Genomic DNA, 16,705 nt, shown 5'->3' with positions numbered 1-16,705 from the left:
TAAATAGTACCATATAACTTTGTTGTTTGCAAAACGTGTGCGTATTTTTAAAAATGTACAATCTCTATTTGCATTTCAAGTTATGAAGATGATTCGTTAAACATGTGTGTGGTTTTTACAGTCAAAATATCACTTTCTACTTGTATTTTAAATTTTGTCTGAATTTAGATAAATTGTGCTGATACAGTTGGTCAAAATGAGAAAATAACAGATTGGCAAGATAAACTGTTTTTAAAGGTAAAATATAGAGGCCACATCAAAAGTAGTCAAGAAGGGTTAAAGGCTAAAAGCAAAGTTGTCACCAAGTACTGTTTATATTTGTGTGTATTGCTGCAGCTTTTTTGAGTATTAATTTGGTGCCTTTGTGTGAAATAATGGTATTGTGAGTGATCCATATAGTCACAAAGAATAGCCACTTGTTTCTGTGCTACCAAAGTTCCCCGGCTTTCATTCAAAATGTGTTTATCGTCAGCACCTGCACATTAAACTACTTAAACATTATAAATGTCTTCAAGCTCACACTGAGGCCTGTGGGGTACTATCAGCCACTGAGACAGTACACACATTTATATGTGTTTGTATATGAATATTTCATACTTTAAGACTGCCTGTTTATTTAAGGGAGATGAACAAAATACATTGGAATTGTACAAAATAATATCATGGATGATAAATTAAATAGATTTTAAGTAGATGCTTGTGCATTCTTAAAGTCTTATATGTTGAACTGAACTATGTGATCTGTTCAATGCCTTTATCTTAATTTGAAGTGAAATGTGCATTTTGAGTTTATACACTATGTATATAAGGCGACCGTTTCCTTTTGCAGTATTTTTGTGTGGTGTACTTTTCTATGTCTTAACAAAAGGGGAACAAAGGTGTTTAAGTTCACCTAGGATGATGTGTTTTAATTTTCACATGGTCTTGCTTGAATTTGACCCTGACAAAGGCGTATGAACTCTGTCAGCTGTTTGGAGTTTCCATTTTACTTCTACATTCTGAACCTTCTTCAGCTCTGAACAGATGATGAAACACTGAATGATTTCAAGCTCACACTTTGTCTAATAAACTTACATCTTTCATTCTTTATACAGATTGAGGAGCTGTGGTTTGTCAGAGATCAGCTGTGATTATCTGGCAGCAGCACTGAAGTCCAACCCCTCCCATCTGAGAGAGCTGGAGCTGAGCTGGAACAACAAGCTGCAGGATTCAGGAGTGAAGCATCTGTGTGGTTTCCTGGAGAGTCCAGGATGTGGACTTGAAACTCTGAGGTCAGTCAGCATGTTTTAGTTGTGCTGAGATGAATATGATGTGAAAGTTGTGCTGACACTAAACTGCAGACATCAGGCTGATATTATACTGATCCACACTGAGGATCTTCATGGTAAAGTCTGTTTTTCTTCTTCTCTGGTTTAGTCCATTGACTGCAGCAGAACAATGTTCACATTTCAAACCTTCAAAGAAGAAGAAAAATCCTCCACTGGATAATTCACTGTGAAACTCTCCAAGTCTTCATTCCACCTTAAAGTCTGTCTGACACTGAAATCCAAAGCAAAATGTGCGTTTGCTTTACAGACAGCAGTCCAACACAAACATACACACATCATCCAAAACACAGTCCAACATCCAAATCTCCTCCACTGCCAGCATGAATGATGGGAAAGAGAAGGAGGAACACTCTGACATTCAGGGTTAGAATGAGTTTCATGAAGCAGACTGTGAAGATCAAAGCTGCATTAGAAAGCTTACATGAATGAATGAGTGGACAGAAGTGGACAGAGATCATCTGAAGCACTTCAAAGGCTTTAAATCAGCACATTTCTCTTTATTCTTTATCAACTCTGTTAGTTTCTCTCAGTTTTCTGTGGAATGAAGCTAACAGCAGGCTAATAAGATGCTGACCAATAGGTTTCTATTAAAGGTTGTAATTTGTATATGAAAACGTGCTTTGGCTCAGCAGGGATCAGCTTACAGGTAGAATACAGCTGCTGGATGGGATTAGCATGTCATAGCTATCTACCAAACTGCTAACTGGGGGATTTCAGGCCATCTATGGATCATTTTTGCTAACTGTTTATTCAGCTTAGGCTCACAGGGCTGCAGCCTGTGCCCTAGCTGTCATAGGGCAAGAGGCGTGGTCCACCTGCACAGGTGAGCAGTCCATCACAGGGCCAACAGAGAGAGACAGAGAAGCACTCTCTCACATCCACACCTACAGCCAATTTAGAAGCACCAATGAACCTAAGCAGCATTTCATTGGACTGTGGGAGAACATCCAACCTCCACAGAAAGGCCAACAAGCTTCAACCTACAACCTTCTTGCTTTAAGGCACTAGTGCGAACCACTTTTCCCCATTTCAGTCCAAATCCTGCATCTTCCTGTTTCTGACTCCAGGCCAGCTCCACTAACACTTTCTCATCAGACACTGCCACCTAGTGGAGGAAGTCTTAGTTCCATTTGAAGCTTCAGATTACAGTTAGTTCCTTTACAAAGAGGTGGAGGTGGTGGGGCCACAGCACCATCATCACTGAGTGCCATAGGACACTTAACCTTTGTTTCCATATGCTGGGAACTTCCTGTTGTTCCAAGGAGAACTGGAAAATGTGTGAAAACCTCCCAGTCAGTTCCTCACAGCACACTTCAATCATTTCCCTCCCACAGCATCAGGACCAGGGCTTTTTCTCTCTTTGGTCCCACTAAGAGATTTCCACACAAACACCTCATCAGTGGGACTCTCAGAGCTACCAGCCCTTTGCTACAATCACAAAGCTCTTCATTGAAATCAATGATATCAAAGCTGGAATCAAATGAGTCCAAGTCTTCTGCTGATTCAGCATCACCATTCATCTTTGCTCCTTGTTCTGCATCCCCACCATGGACTTCATTCCTTTCCAAGCCAGCCTTGAGTGTCCTTTATTCAGCTCATCCTCTGCTTTACTTTTACACCTGATTTTGGCTGCTTTATCTCTCTTTCAACAAGTTTCTGTGCCTCAATCTTTTTCTTCTCTCCCTCATAACAAGACAGCTTCTTCTGCCTGAGAACATGTTGGAGTGATTTACTAATCCAGGGCTGCTTATTGGGGAAAATACTTCCTGTTTCCAAAGTAATCCCCATTTTTCCCAGAAAGAAATGTAAGTAGAAATCGATGATCTAAGTGAGAACATGAGCCTTTAAAAAGTCCCAGTGGGTGCAGTCAAAGCAGTCCCTCAGTCCCCAGTATAGAGTCTTTGGTCCAGACTGGAACAACTGTGTGCCCAGTTTGAGCTCTCTTCAGTGCTGTGACCCTGACAGACCCAGAGGGGCCATCACATCACATTTAGAAGCTCCCATAATGGAGCCACAACACATGTCCAACACTTAGTCTGTCTTGTTGGACCAACTGGAAGAAATGATTCAAGGACTTAGTCACAGAACAGAGATTCAAATCTCCAAAATCCAACTGGCTGCATCAGGACATATAGTCTGAAACTCTGCACAGTTTCCTGTTTGAAGCTGCTTCCTGTTAGCTTCAGCTGTTTGGAGTTTCCATTTTCTAAACTTCTACATTCTGAACCTTCTTCAGCTCTGAACAGATGATGAAACACTGAATGATTTCAAGCTCACACTTTGTCTAATAAACTTACATCTTTCATTCTTTATACAGATTGTGGAGCTGTGGTTTGTCAAAGATCAGCTGTGATTATCTGGCAGCAGCACTGAAGTCCAACCCCTCCCATCTGAGAGAGCTGGACCTGAGCCTGAACAACCTGAAGGATCCAGATGTGAAGCAGCTGTCTGATCTTCAGCAGAGTCCAGACTACAGACTGGAGACTCTGTGGTCAGTAGAGTGATGGAGTGAGTGGGTGGTGCTGTCAGCAGTATTGTACTAAACACAGTCAGTACGAAACAAAGATCCAGTGTTTCCTGTAAAGCTGCAGCTTCTCAGTGAAGCTGTGAGAGGAGAATGGTGACAGGCTTCAGGATTGGACACAAACACTTCCTGTTTCTGACCTTTATGGTCACCATGGTAACGGCTGACACGCTCTGATCAAACGCTGTCAACAGCCAATCAGCTCTCTGAACAAAGCAGCACGCAGACCAATGACTGCATTCATTTCCAAGTTTAAAGCAGTGAAGAACACAGTCTGTAGGTGAGGAAGAATTTAGTGAGAGCAGATGTTTGGATGGAATTCCTCCAGTTAACAGCTGGAACCGTCCATCTGGATTGTTGGGCTTGTTGTTGGGGTTCCTACAGAGCTCAGAGTGGACACACCAAGGTTCTTCTAATGAATGAAAGTCCAAACTCAAACTAGGAGGGAAAAACATTTTCATCAACTTCAATAAAAATCCAAAGATTAGAAAAAGTGAAGCAACAATGAGTCCTAGTACAGTCCCAGCACTGAAGTCCCTGCTGCTCTTTATACTGGATGTGCTGCATCACTGACTGACAGCTGATGAAGAGTCTCTGGAAACACGCGTTTATCTCCTCTGCTCTTCCTTCTTCTCTCTGCAGGTGGAGGTGATGATGGTAAACAGGACGGTGTGTGTGCTGAGAGAGAGGAGCTGTGTCCTGATGATCCAGAGAGGTTGAAGCAGCAGCAGCTTGTGTGTAGAGACGCTCTGACTGGGCCATGTTACTGGGAGGTGGAGAGGAGAGCTTCATCCAGCAGTGACTGACAGAGGAATGAGAAGAAGTGCAGATGACTGTCAGTGCTGCAGAGTGAACTGCTCTGAGAACAGCTCCACTGTCAGACACAATGTAGAGTCCAGCATCATCCCTGTGTGTCCCTCTGGATCTGACAGAGGATCATCAGTGTATCTGGACTGCTCTGCTGCTGCTCTGTCCTTCTACAGTCTCTGCACAGTCTCTGTCTGACTCTGGCTTCAGACCCTCCTGGATCAAACTCACCTGGAAAGACTTCAAACATCACTCAATAGATTTGAATACAGAATATATTTGATATATACTGTAGATGTACTGTAGAGTTGCAGTTTGTCACTTGTAAATACAGTCTGTGAGCAGCTGTGAGCTGAAAGATCTTTCTAGAAACACGAAAATGTTTTCACTCTTCTGTTGCTTTTTCATATATTTCCACAACATTAATATTGATCCCACCTGTCTCACCTGTTTCATGCTTTTATACATAATAACAGGACACGTGTGATCTGAGCGCTGCTGTGGTTGCTGTGCTGCACGTCTTCATTTAGATAACAGAGACATCTAGTGGTTCAGAGGGAGAACTGCAGGAGGTGGAGCTGTGTTTTAGCATGGAAAACTTTTTATCTTTTAGGCGCAGATACAAATATGACAAGTATCAGTGTGAGATACAAAAGGTCACATCAGTCAGCAGAGGGAACAGTGATCACACAGCAATGTAAGAATAGAAACATAACAGTGAATCTGGACATGTATACAGATGGAAGCAAACAAACAGGATGTAACACTACATTAAAGCCACAAATGGGAAGAAAACAAAGCCAAAGGAAAATATATTTGATCTCAGGAATCCAAATCAGATGCTTTAGAGCAGGGGTCGGCAACCCTGGGCACGCGTGTCACAGCTGGCACGTGAAGGGTTAACTGATGGCACGACCATAGCTGGACTGGCCATCGGGCATACTGATGGTGATTTTTCATTTTTATGGGCTGATGATGTTTTTTTATTTTTTTGTAACGGTATAAACGATGGAAGGTGGCGGATTTTCCGGATGCTGGTCGATATGTAAAAATAAGTCAGTTGTTTGGTGGTGGCTATGGCGGAGCTTCCACAGAAGGCAGCAGGTGGATGAGGGAAAGGGGAGGCAGGAGGAGCAGAGACCCGAGGCGGCCGCCGGTCCGAGTGTCAGGTGAACTGAACTTCAGGTAAGAAGTTATGACCTGCAGTCTGTCTGGGTCAGATATAAACCAAGTTTAGGTGGAGTTTATTTTCCTTGTGCTGACTTTTTACAGTCAGTTATAATAACTCATACTGTGTACTAGCTAGCATGACGGAGTTTCTATACAGCTGGGTGGTGCTATGATGTTACTGATAGTGAACTTTACAGTGGCTTGCAAAAGTATTCGGCCCCCTTGAACTTTCCCACATTTTGTCACATTACAGCACAAACATGAATCAGTTTTATTGGAATTCCACATGAAAGACCAACACAAAGTGGAACGGAAATCATACATGATTCCAAACATTTTTTACAATAAATAACTGCAAAGTGGGGTGTGCGTAATTATTCTGTCATGGAAAAACACACTGCCATCAACTGTTTTGTTTTTGTCAAAATCACTGTAATATAATCACTGTACCTTTATATACATGTGACTTATATTAATGCTGCTGCCCTCTTGTGGCTAAAGTGTAATTATGTTCTTGTTATTAGGGAAAACATTTGAGAGTAACATGAAAAATGAGTCAGCACTTTGGCTTCAGCTTAAGAAATCCTCATTTTTATGTCATCAGTTATAGTTGCATGTATTCATTATCATAATTTAACCTTTAATATTGATGTTTTAAATAGATTTTGAGTAAATTAGCAATTTTATGGTATTTTATGGTTGTATTAAATTAATACATCACTAATGAATTAATTATTTCAGTAATTAATTTAAAAATGTACATAGTCAATTAAAGAAATATATTAATAATGAATTATCCATTAATTTCATTTAAAATGTTTCATTATTTGTTTATATACAATTCAAATTAGTTAATTACATATTTAATCAATTATTGGTTTGTTTTCTATTTTGATTATTTTACTGACACATTTAATGAATTATTTAATGATGTATTTATTTAATTCACGTTGCTACTCCTGGCCCTGCATCGCTGTTCATAAATACATTTTATTTGTCAGCTTCACCCATCAAAGTCAGGGGGCGGGGTTAATGCTGATCAAGTCAAAACCATTGCTTTGGTCTGGTGGGCGTTCTTTTAGTGGGCTTTTCTGTCACGGCCTGCGTGGCAGACTATGATGAGGGGAAGGAGGACCCAAATGCTGGACTCTTTGATGAGGTCAGTGCGTTTATTTACAGTGATGCAAAATAATCCAAACAACAATAAATCCCCGGTGCGTTCCCGACTCTGACATGTCCTCTTGCCAGTGTTAGTGTTCTTTGTCTCCGCTCCTCAGTGTCTGAGCACCCCGTGCTCGCTGCCCTCTCGTCTCCACACTCCTCCTGGGGAATAACAAAGAGGCAGCCGTCAGCAACACCACAATGCAGCAGACTAACCTTAACTAACTCGCCAAGAGACTAACGTGAAGTTACGCAATGATCCAGCATCGGAGACAGCTCCACCACACTCCTAAGTAGCTCCTCTGACGAGGCTTGATCAGCTGCAGGTGTGAGTAATTCTCCTCCGCAGGTGTGGCCAGGCTCCTGGCTGACACACACACACCTAGATACACAAACATGGAAACAGGAGACTGCAGCACCAAAAACACACATGTCCATAACTTCTTACAGGCCCTGGGTCACCCAGACCCCGGTCCCATGACAATTTCTCAAAACTAAGTAGGCCTACACACCAGGGTTTGGACATGTGTGGACCCAAACTATACTTAAACTTTACCCTTTTTTGTGTGTCACCAAATACACTTTAATATCTTCTAGACAAGAATGTAGTGGCACAATCTTTAACCTCCTAAGACCCAAACTCCTCCGTGGCATTCATTTTTAATTTCTCTTTGATATTTGGGCTGATTGGGACCTGATGAATGTAAAAACAAAGAATTACCACATTTTTTGTTTCTGAGAAAAATGAGAGCCACATATGAGGATATTGGTCTAAAATTTCGATAGCACAGTGGCAGTGTAACATCCTCGTAAGTGGATATCAGGCCCTTGTAGAGCAAAATGTCGTATTTTGGTCTAAACAACCCAAAATGTGATGTCCACATATGTGGACGCCAGGTCCTAGGAGGTTAAATATCTGCTCACTTTGTCAAAATGAACCTAATCATCTCTGATGAGTTCAGTGATGTCTGCCAGCTCACCTTGCAAGTGGTCGAGCTCATACCGCCGACAACGCGGCCACAACTTGTAAACCCCCTGCTGACTATCAGCTCTGGAGTTATTTGTTTATGTTAGTTTCAACTGTTCCTGCAGAAAGTAAGCACGTGTTACTGATAAAAAGTCCAATAGAAGCAAAGTCTAAACTTTGAAAACAGAAACCTGTCTGATTAAGATCTGATCTTTGGGGGGTTTCAATAAGCAGTGTGACCCATGTATATGCATCAGGGGTGGGTTTTGATTATCGATTTATCGATTAAAATCGATTCTCGCTTGGATAACGTGATATCGATTCATTAAAACCCTGAATCGATTTTTTAATATAAATTTATTTTGGCCAAAACGCCAGAATCTCAGGTTAAACCTCCCAAAATTTCAACAACCACCAAACAGCTAAAACAGTAAATGAGAGCAGGAACACGGATTCTGCACAAAGACGTAAACACAAAGCGCGGAGCCGCCGACGCATCAGAATCAGTGAGATGTGACTTTCTCACCTGACTGCACGGACACGAGCTGAAAGCCGACAGCTCGCTGATTCTGATGTTTCGGCGGCTCCACGCTTTGTGTTTACGCCCTTTTTGAGCTGATTCTGAAGCTGCAGGTTTGATGTCTCTCCAAACAATATTGAGTAAACCAGCAGCAAAAGAAGCTCCAAACTACGCTTCACATAAACATCGTCATGAATTCCCTCTGATTGTTTTGCTGCCACCAGGATAAAATCACACTTCATGCACAGCTCTCTCTCTCTCTCTCTCTCTCTGTACTTCTAGAACAGTTTCCTGTTTTCTGCATTATTCGCTTGCTTGTTATGCACAAGTCTACCGTTCTTACAGCCTGTCGGCCGCTGTTTTTTTTTCTTTTACTTACTTCTGAAAACAAAGCCTCGTTTCTGCCGTTCAATACTGAACAAATTTAAACTTTTTAAAATGATGCAAAATTGCAAAACGCTCAGCTGTGTCTGTAATCAAACCTCTGTAACTTTGCTCTGCTTCACGTCAGCAGCATCAGGTAATGTTCATATGTTCATTAATGGTTTTCTTTTGTTTTTGATGTACTGCAGAATATTTGTATAAAATCCCAGGCCAGGAAAACCTTCATGTTTTTCTGTTTGATCCTCAGCTACTTTGACACAAAGGCCTCTGCTGTGACGCTCACAGCTTTGATAAAGTCTCGCAAGTGTCAGATTTATTTTATAGATATAAAAATATAGAAATGTACTGATGCATGTAGTAACTGTTAGCTTTAACTGTACAAGGCTTGTTAGACATAATGAAACACATCGTGCAGATTTCTGGATGTTAGACTATAATTTTTATTATGATTATTAATCTTGAGTCTAAAAAGTCAGTCAAGTATATCCAAGATGTCTTTCTGTTAACTGGATTCACTGACCCTAACACTGGGACCAGGATAAGCGGTCGCATGAAGCTGGTTATCAGCTGACAATCTTATGATTTAATTAATTTAATTAAGTTATTTAATTTTTCTAATTTTTCCTCTACATTTCCCCTGAAATGAAGGGATTGTGTTAAACATGCTTTAGTTCCTCACATTCTTCTGCATCTCTTTGTTCAACCCCCTGAATTAAAGCTGAAAGTCTGCACTTCAAACACATCTGAGTTGTTGCATTTAAAATAGATTTTAGTGTATGTACAGAATCAAAATCAGAAACTAAGTTCTCTCTGTCCAGATATTTATGGACCTAACTGTATAATCTATACAGCACGTAAAAAATGCTCTAAATAAAGAAGTCTGTGAAAATGTGGCGCTTAAGGTCAATTTAAACTGAAGTGATATAATCTTCTCCCCACAGTTTGAGTTTGTATTGTCTCAGCTGCAGACAGACTATGATATTAATATTATTAGTTATTAATATTATTAGTTATAAAGGACACCTTCCTGCCTTTAGTCTTATTCATGATGATTATTAGTCGTCTTCTAATGTCCACAAGTCTGTATGATGTGTTTCATAGGTTCTAACAAGCCTTTTAAACTTAAGTTACTGCATTGCTGAAACACCAACATCTGCTTATTGAACAAAACAAAAACAACCAAAAGTCCACACATCTGATTTTATTTTTATTTTAATAGACTTCCAAAGATTATACCAGATAACTGGCCTCAGAATATAATTGAATAAACATGTTTAAAAACGATAACCTAATCCTGTCTTGACAGGCTGAGCTCTTCAGTATCCACCAACAGCATCGTCATGCTGAGTCAGACGTTTCTGCTCCTGCTGGAAATACTCTTCCTCTTTCCACATTGTACCAAATGTTTTTAAATGTTAGTTTCAATTTAAAATTAAAGATTAAAAAAGTGTAACACATATAAACATCAGATAATTAAGACAAGCGAATGGTTCAGTTCCACATGTGCTCTGCTGACACTCTTCGTGGGTTGCCGACCCCTGCTCATTATTCATGTTACAGAAACACAGAGGTACGAGACCAGGCAGAAGACTTTCTGATTATTTGTTTTTAGTTAAAATAATTCCATTGTTGTCTAGTGATGGTGTGGTAAAGCTCTGTGAATGTGTCCAATTTTTCCGGCTTTGTTGCTTCACCCAAAGGCAGATCACACAAAGTTTAACTGCTTATTATGAAGAACTGACATCTGCTGGTCATTTAATGTTCAGCAGCACTGCTGTGAGAATACCTGTAGGACACATACCAGTGGATATGTGAGCACATGCACAGCTGCAGGGCTAGAAGGGCCCAAATGAATTAAATAAATAGATTCTTAAATAATTAATTAAATGTGTTATTAATTGATTAATTACATTTATTTAAAAATCATTAAATTTTTAATTAATTTATTGTAAATGTTGGAAATGAAATTATTTGGCATTAAATCAATGATGTATGTATTTAATAAGTATTTTGAACTTAGATTCCTGTCAACTCACAATCGACACAAACACAGTGAACACAAAGCTCCAGCTGTCTGACAACAACAGGAAGGTGACACATGTGGAGGAGCTTCAGTCACATCCTGATCATCCAGACAGATTTGATGTTTGTGAACAGCTGCTGTGTAGAGATGGTCTGACTGGTCGCTGTTACTGGGAGGTCGAGTGGACGAGGAGGGCTCGGATATCAGTGAGTTACAGAGGAATCAAAAGGAAAGGAAGGAGTGATGAGTGTGTGTTTGGTGGAAATGATCAGTCCTGGAGTCTTTGCTGCTCTGATCATTATTCCTCTGTGTGGCACAATAACAGAGAAACACCCATCTCCTCCTCCTCCTCCTCCTCCTCCGTCTCTAACAGAGTAGCAGTGTGTGTGGACTGTCCTGCTGGCACTCTGTCCTTCTACAGAGTCTCCTCTGACTCTCTGATCCACCTCCACACCTTCCACACCTTATTCACTGAACCTCTTTATCCTGGATTTGGGTTCTGGGATCCATCGACTGGTTTCATGAAGGGTATTTCAGACTTTTTTGGCACACTTAGGTATGAATTGACTCTTTGTAGTTAGTCTTACCTGTTAGAGAAACAGTTCAGTCTGTACATGTCTGTGTCTTTCACTCAGAAACACATGATGAGATTCATGGATTCAGTCAGTTGATGTTTTAAACTAAATGATTCACAAATTATTATTCAACACAAGTTTGGTGAGCAGCAGGGCTCATCCTGCTTTTTGTTTTTGTGCATTATAATGATGAAATAACTTTGTCATGTCTGTGGTGGCCTTTGGAGAATTAAACCATCCTGTAGAAACTAGATATAAATGTCATATTTTCCAACATTGATATTTTTCTGTGTTTCAGACGACAATGAAAAGATAAAGAACAGTCTGTAAATCACAAGTTATCAATTCAAATGATTATTAAAGCCACAAGAGAAGCTTCCTGTTATTTGTACCACTCACCTGGTCATGTGATCCAGCTGTGCAGCCAATCATAACTGCCATCACTTTCTACTTTGATATTTCCATGGTGAATGGACTGATTCTTGTTTAACACGTTCATACTCTGATGGATGCATCGGAGAGGGTTAGTGTCTTGCTCAAGGATACTTTGTGTGCCAGCTGGAGCAGTCAGGGATTGAACCACCAACCTTCTGATCATTAGATGCCTTGCTCTGTCTCCTGAGCTACAGCCATCATCAAAGCTCTTTCTTAAATCCTCTCTGAGAGGAGCTCAAACACGAGGAAGAGACGAAAGTGAGGGAAGAGAGTGAACTCATTAGTAAAATGAAAAACAGCCAGCGTTGATGTTTAAGACAAGTGAGGTAACAGAAACACTATATATAGCAGCGGTCACCATGGCAACATCAATGTCGGTTGCTACGTATTGTACTGATCCTGATCTGTGAGCCTCATATCAGGTTATGCTGTTGTTTGTATTTGTTTGCATTGTTACCATTTTTGTGTCTTTTTTAACAAACTACTTTTATCTTGCCATCGTTTGTCAGAGAGTCAAACTACATTTGGTTCATCTTTCTACAATAAAAACATTTCTTCATCTTAATTATTGTATGTGCAGAGTTGTAGTTACTCACAGTGACCACTGGAGGCGTGTGATCCTGATAGTTTCCCTGGAACCGTCCAGTTCATCCACATTAATGAAGCTGTTGGTGATTAACGCTCATCTGTACAACTTTAACAACAATATCAAACATTTAATCGCTCTGCAAACAGCTTGTCTGATGTATAAACTGTGTCTTAAAGGATCAAAGTAAATGTCACATTGAAAGCAGATTTCACTGTAATGTCCTCTGTTTGAAATATTCCAAATATAATCTGGCTTGGTAATGATTTACTCATATATTGTCCACGCAGACTAAAGCAGTAGGAGATGAGATGAAAACAATTAGAAGAATCTTTACTCTTTAATGTCACAAATTCCTCTTTGTATGTAACATAACAACATACATGATACAGCTGCAGCAACTGAGGCGAGGAGAGAGGCAGCAACAAGAAAACTGGAAGAAGGAGACCAACAACACCACCTGTGGAAATCTTTCCCCAATCAAGCGTCATCATATCAGCATTTCATCAAAAGCACACATGCTCCGACCTGACAATGCAGAGCTGTGGCAAAATCATTGAATCATTTATGAAACAAATGAGTGCATCAAAAATAAGAGTGGAGCTGGAATGAAAGAGAAGTGAACTTTCTTCAGTCAACACAAAGTTTTCCCTGACAGGTGACATTTAATTAAAGTGACTTTATCACCACACACACATTCAGAGGCAGTCTACAGGAGCAGAGCTGCAGCTATTCAGCAAATGTCTCCCTGCAATCCTCACTGCAACACCTACATGTGAAAATGAAACCACCTCTACTGTTCACACATGAAACGTCGTGTGAAGAACCAGTTTTCCTCAGATCTCTGTTTTAGTAACTCTGAAGTCTGAACTTTGGATTTTTGCATCCTGTTTGTACTGATAACTGTCAGTGGATGATTTTGATCCCAAAGAAATCTTTAACACACATGTAGTGATGGGACGTGTGCACTGAAACAATGGTTAGGAAACAGAAATCGCCTGAGAATCTGCTCATGTTTAAGATTTCTTCTTTACAAACATTTTCTATGGCTGTTCCCAGTATGACCAGTGATACAAAGCATGGGAAATGGGGATTAGTTCATTCAGACAAATACACTTTTTAAAATGTAAAAATAAAGAATGAATCAATAAAATAAAAAGTCAAAGAAATAAAAAATAAGGGTCTGAGGCGTCTGTCTCACTGTATCCATGGCAACAATTTACTTCCTGTTCCTTCATATCAGAACCACATCTTTGAAATCAAAACATTTAAGATTCAAATTCAACCACAGATGTGTTCAATTAGATATTAAATGAAGCAGTGCAATGTTTTTATCACTATCCAAGTTTGAACTCTAAGTAGAAGATTTAAAAAAGCAACACACACACACACACACACACACACACACACACACACACACACACACATGATTTAGCTGATGATAATATAACGACTGCACAGACCCGTGGGATGATTCATGTCCTTTTTCTTACTCTATGCAATGATGAACTTCTTGCTTCAGGACCTTCTTGATGAATTTGTTTTCTAATCCACAGTTTTCTACCTGATCTGTGTGTTTGAAGTAAAATGTGTTGCTTCAAATGTAAAAGTTAAACAGACAGAAAGCATCAACGTGGACTTCAATCAGTGTTTTGTGTTCATACAGGTCAGCTGTTGCACACAGAGGTCCTGGATTTACACTGTGCCCTGGTTCCTGTGTTTCTGTATGTAGTTTAGTCTAAAGTGGATCCTCCTCATGCACAGACTGAATTATCTGTTCAACAATCAGCATTTCTGATTCATGGATTTCATTTGTTTTTGCTAGTTTTGACTGAGATTTCAACATATCTGTGGTGGCATCTGTTCAGTGTTGTGGAAGTTTTACAGCACTAATCTCACTTCACTCTGTAACATAACAGTGAACAATATTACTATTAGAAAGATTATTAGAGAAGCCACAATCAGATGATCCCCTATGAGGTGTCCTTGGTTATAGTGTGAAGTCATCTGAGGGGAGAGAGAAGAAAGAAACACTTCAGTGTTAATGAAAAAGTCATCAGTCTTCTTATGGGAAGAGACCTCCACCAGACCAAGACAGGTAACCATCCAACACGTTCTCATCCCAAAACCTAACAGACCGATGCCATGTGACAAACCGATGCCATGTGACAAACCGATGCCATGTGACAAACCGATGCCATGTGACAAATCGATACCTTTCGGTCTCCCTCTCTCTCTCTTGTGCTCCTGCTCCTGCCAAAAGCAAAGCAAAGCATCCACCCTTTTCTTACCGGCGTCGTGAATTGTTTGTCAACATCTACTCATCCTAACGTTGGTCCAGTCTTTGTCTCAGTGTCAAGTCAGTCAACACTTTAGTCCACATGGTCAGTCCAGTCACAGTCCAGTCACACACATCATGCACACACATTCACACTAGATCTTGCTGATAGTGGAGCCTCACGCACAAAGCATCAGAGTCTCCACCCTCATCAATATGAGCTCATTTATTTGTTCTTTCTTTTGTTTTTAGAAAAAGAGTTCTTTATGATCTTGGACTGGATTGACTCGCTGCAATCCTTTAGACAGGAACTGGCAGGTTCCCACAGGTGACCTTTCCCTCAGCCCATTGTAATCTGGAAAAGCTCACCTTATATTTGCTCTCACAACAATGTTTTACAGCGCTGTTAATTCAATCTTGCAGGCCTGCTTAGAACAAAGAAGGAGGAAAAGAGAGCTGATTATTAGCTCATCAGAGCACAAAACATCATCACCAAAGGGGGCGACACCTGACAGTTTTCTCTAAGTGCACTGTTACAGAAATAATGAGCCGCTCCTCGACATGTCCATGTTTAGTAAAACTCCCTCTATTGAAATAAGAAAACAAGCCAAAGCTAACTGACAGAATGAACCCATCACTAAAACAACGACCCCAAAAATCTTCATCACAGAAAAGTTTTGCTTACTAATCCAACAATATGTTGTGGGAATTAGAACTTTCCGGGCCATAAAGCTTTTGCCGACTCTTGGCTTAACTAATACTGACATAATCTGAAATCAGACTTAAAGTCACTCCCTCTGTTCATTTAGGATAAATGTATCTATATCTGATTTAGGCTAAGTGCCTTTTGTTTAGATGAACTGCTGGACTTCCAGACCAGCAGGTTTAGGGAAGTCTTTATGGGGTCACACTCTGACCCCCCCCCCACACACACACACACACACACACACACACACACACACACACACACACACACACACACACACGCACGCACAGGCAACGTACTCTTTGTTTGTATGTAGACGTCATATGTTAATGATATGTATATTCATGTAACCTCAATAAAAGAGCAGTGTTACGGGGGAGCGGACGAGAGCAACTGGGGTGAAGCGAAGGAACGGCGTTTGTCCGGTTCTCTCCCGTGCACGGGAAACATGAAGAACTTTGCCTACTCGTGTCTTGCTTTGCTATGTAATTAAATTGTCCTTAACGTTCCAACGAATAGGTTTATGCTACAAACCTATCACTGAGGTTAACTACACAACCCCTCGCCACCTCCTTATACACAGGAGTGAGTACAAAAGGGTTCGTACGGACGCATCAGCCGGCCGTCCTTCTGCTCGACACTGTTAGCTGAAAGATGATCGGATCATCCTCTGTCCTGTATTTAAGGCTGAGAGTCTTTGTCCAGTCTCTTTTCCACAGCTACTGTCCACAGCACTGATCCACCTGCAGCACAGCCCCACTCAGTTGTTTTATGATTTACATTGTGCACGTTTCCCTTCCACTGAGCTTACAAAACCTCTGACAGGAGAAGTCAGGCATGTGTTTCCCCCACCTCCCCTTTTAGGCAGTAATAAAATAGAAAACAAACAATCAAACAGGCTAAAGCTAGAGCACAAGCAAAGACAGCACCGGTGACTAAGTTCTCCCATACTGGACGTACGCTACCACGTGGGCTCAAACAGCAGCACATCAGCTCAGTTTACATACTGTTGACATCTTCATCAGAGGATCAGCAGGGAGCGCTGCTGAGCTGCAGTGGTCTCCACCAGAGTGACGGAGCAGGAATCACAAACAGCACAAACCCACCGTGTTGTTTCCACCCTGTTCAGGAGATCTGAGCCCTCATCCCTTTTTTTCATGTTGCAGCTCTGCACTGCAGGCCCTGAACGCCTCCTGGTTACCCTCAGTGTGCTTAGAGTTTAATTTACAACCGACGAGCTC

At 40.8% G+C, this 16,705-nt stretch overlaps 1 protein-coding gene and 1 long non-coding RNA gene across 2 annotated transcripts; both read left to right on the top strand.

Moving 5' to 3' along the window:
• Positions 1 to 1,134: 1,134 nt before the first annotated feature.
• On the top strand, positions 1,135 to 5,666 carry LOC146581223 (uncharacterized). The gene is made up of 3 exons (XR_014891314.1): positions 1,135 to 1,271; positions 3,646 to 3,819; positions 4,495 to 5,666. It is a non-coding gene; the product is annotated as an uncharacterized LOC146581223 (long non-coding RNA).
• A 4,482-nt stretch (positions 5,667 to 10,148) lies between these two features.
• LOC146581222 (stonustoxin subunit beta-like) lies at positions 10,149 to 12,311 on the top strand. The gene has a single exon (XM_085269672.1). It carries the CDS (start codon positions 10,854 to 10,856, stop codon positions 11,463 to 11,465), a length of 612 nt encoding a protein of 203 aa, XP_085125798.1. The 5' UTR covers positions 10,149 to 10,853; the 3' UTR covers positions 11,466 to 12,311.
• The last annotated feature ends 4,394 nt before the right edge of the window (positions 12,312 to 16,705 follow it).

The sequence above is a fragment of the Mchenga conophoros genome, linkage group LG3, assembly GCF_057382185.1.
Source record: "Mchenga conophoros isolate Kocher_MC1m ecotype Shallow Benthic linkage group LG3, M_conophoros_male_GT1.1, whole genome shotgun sequence".
Classification (NCBI taxonomy): domain Eukaryota; kingdom Metazoa; phylum Chordata; class Actinopteri; order Cichliformes; family Cichlidae; genus Mchenga; species Mchenga conophoros.
This window is presented reverse-complemented; position numbering and strand designations above follow the sequence as displayed.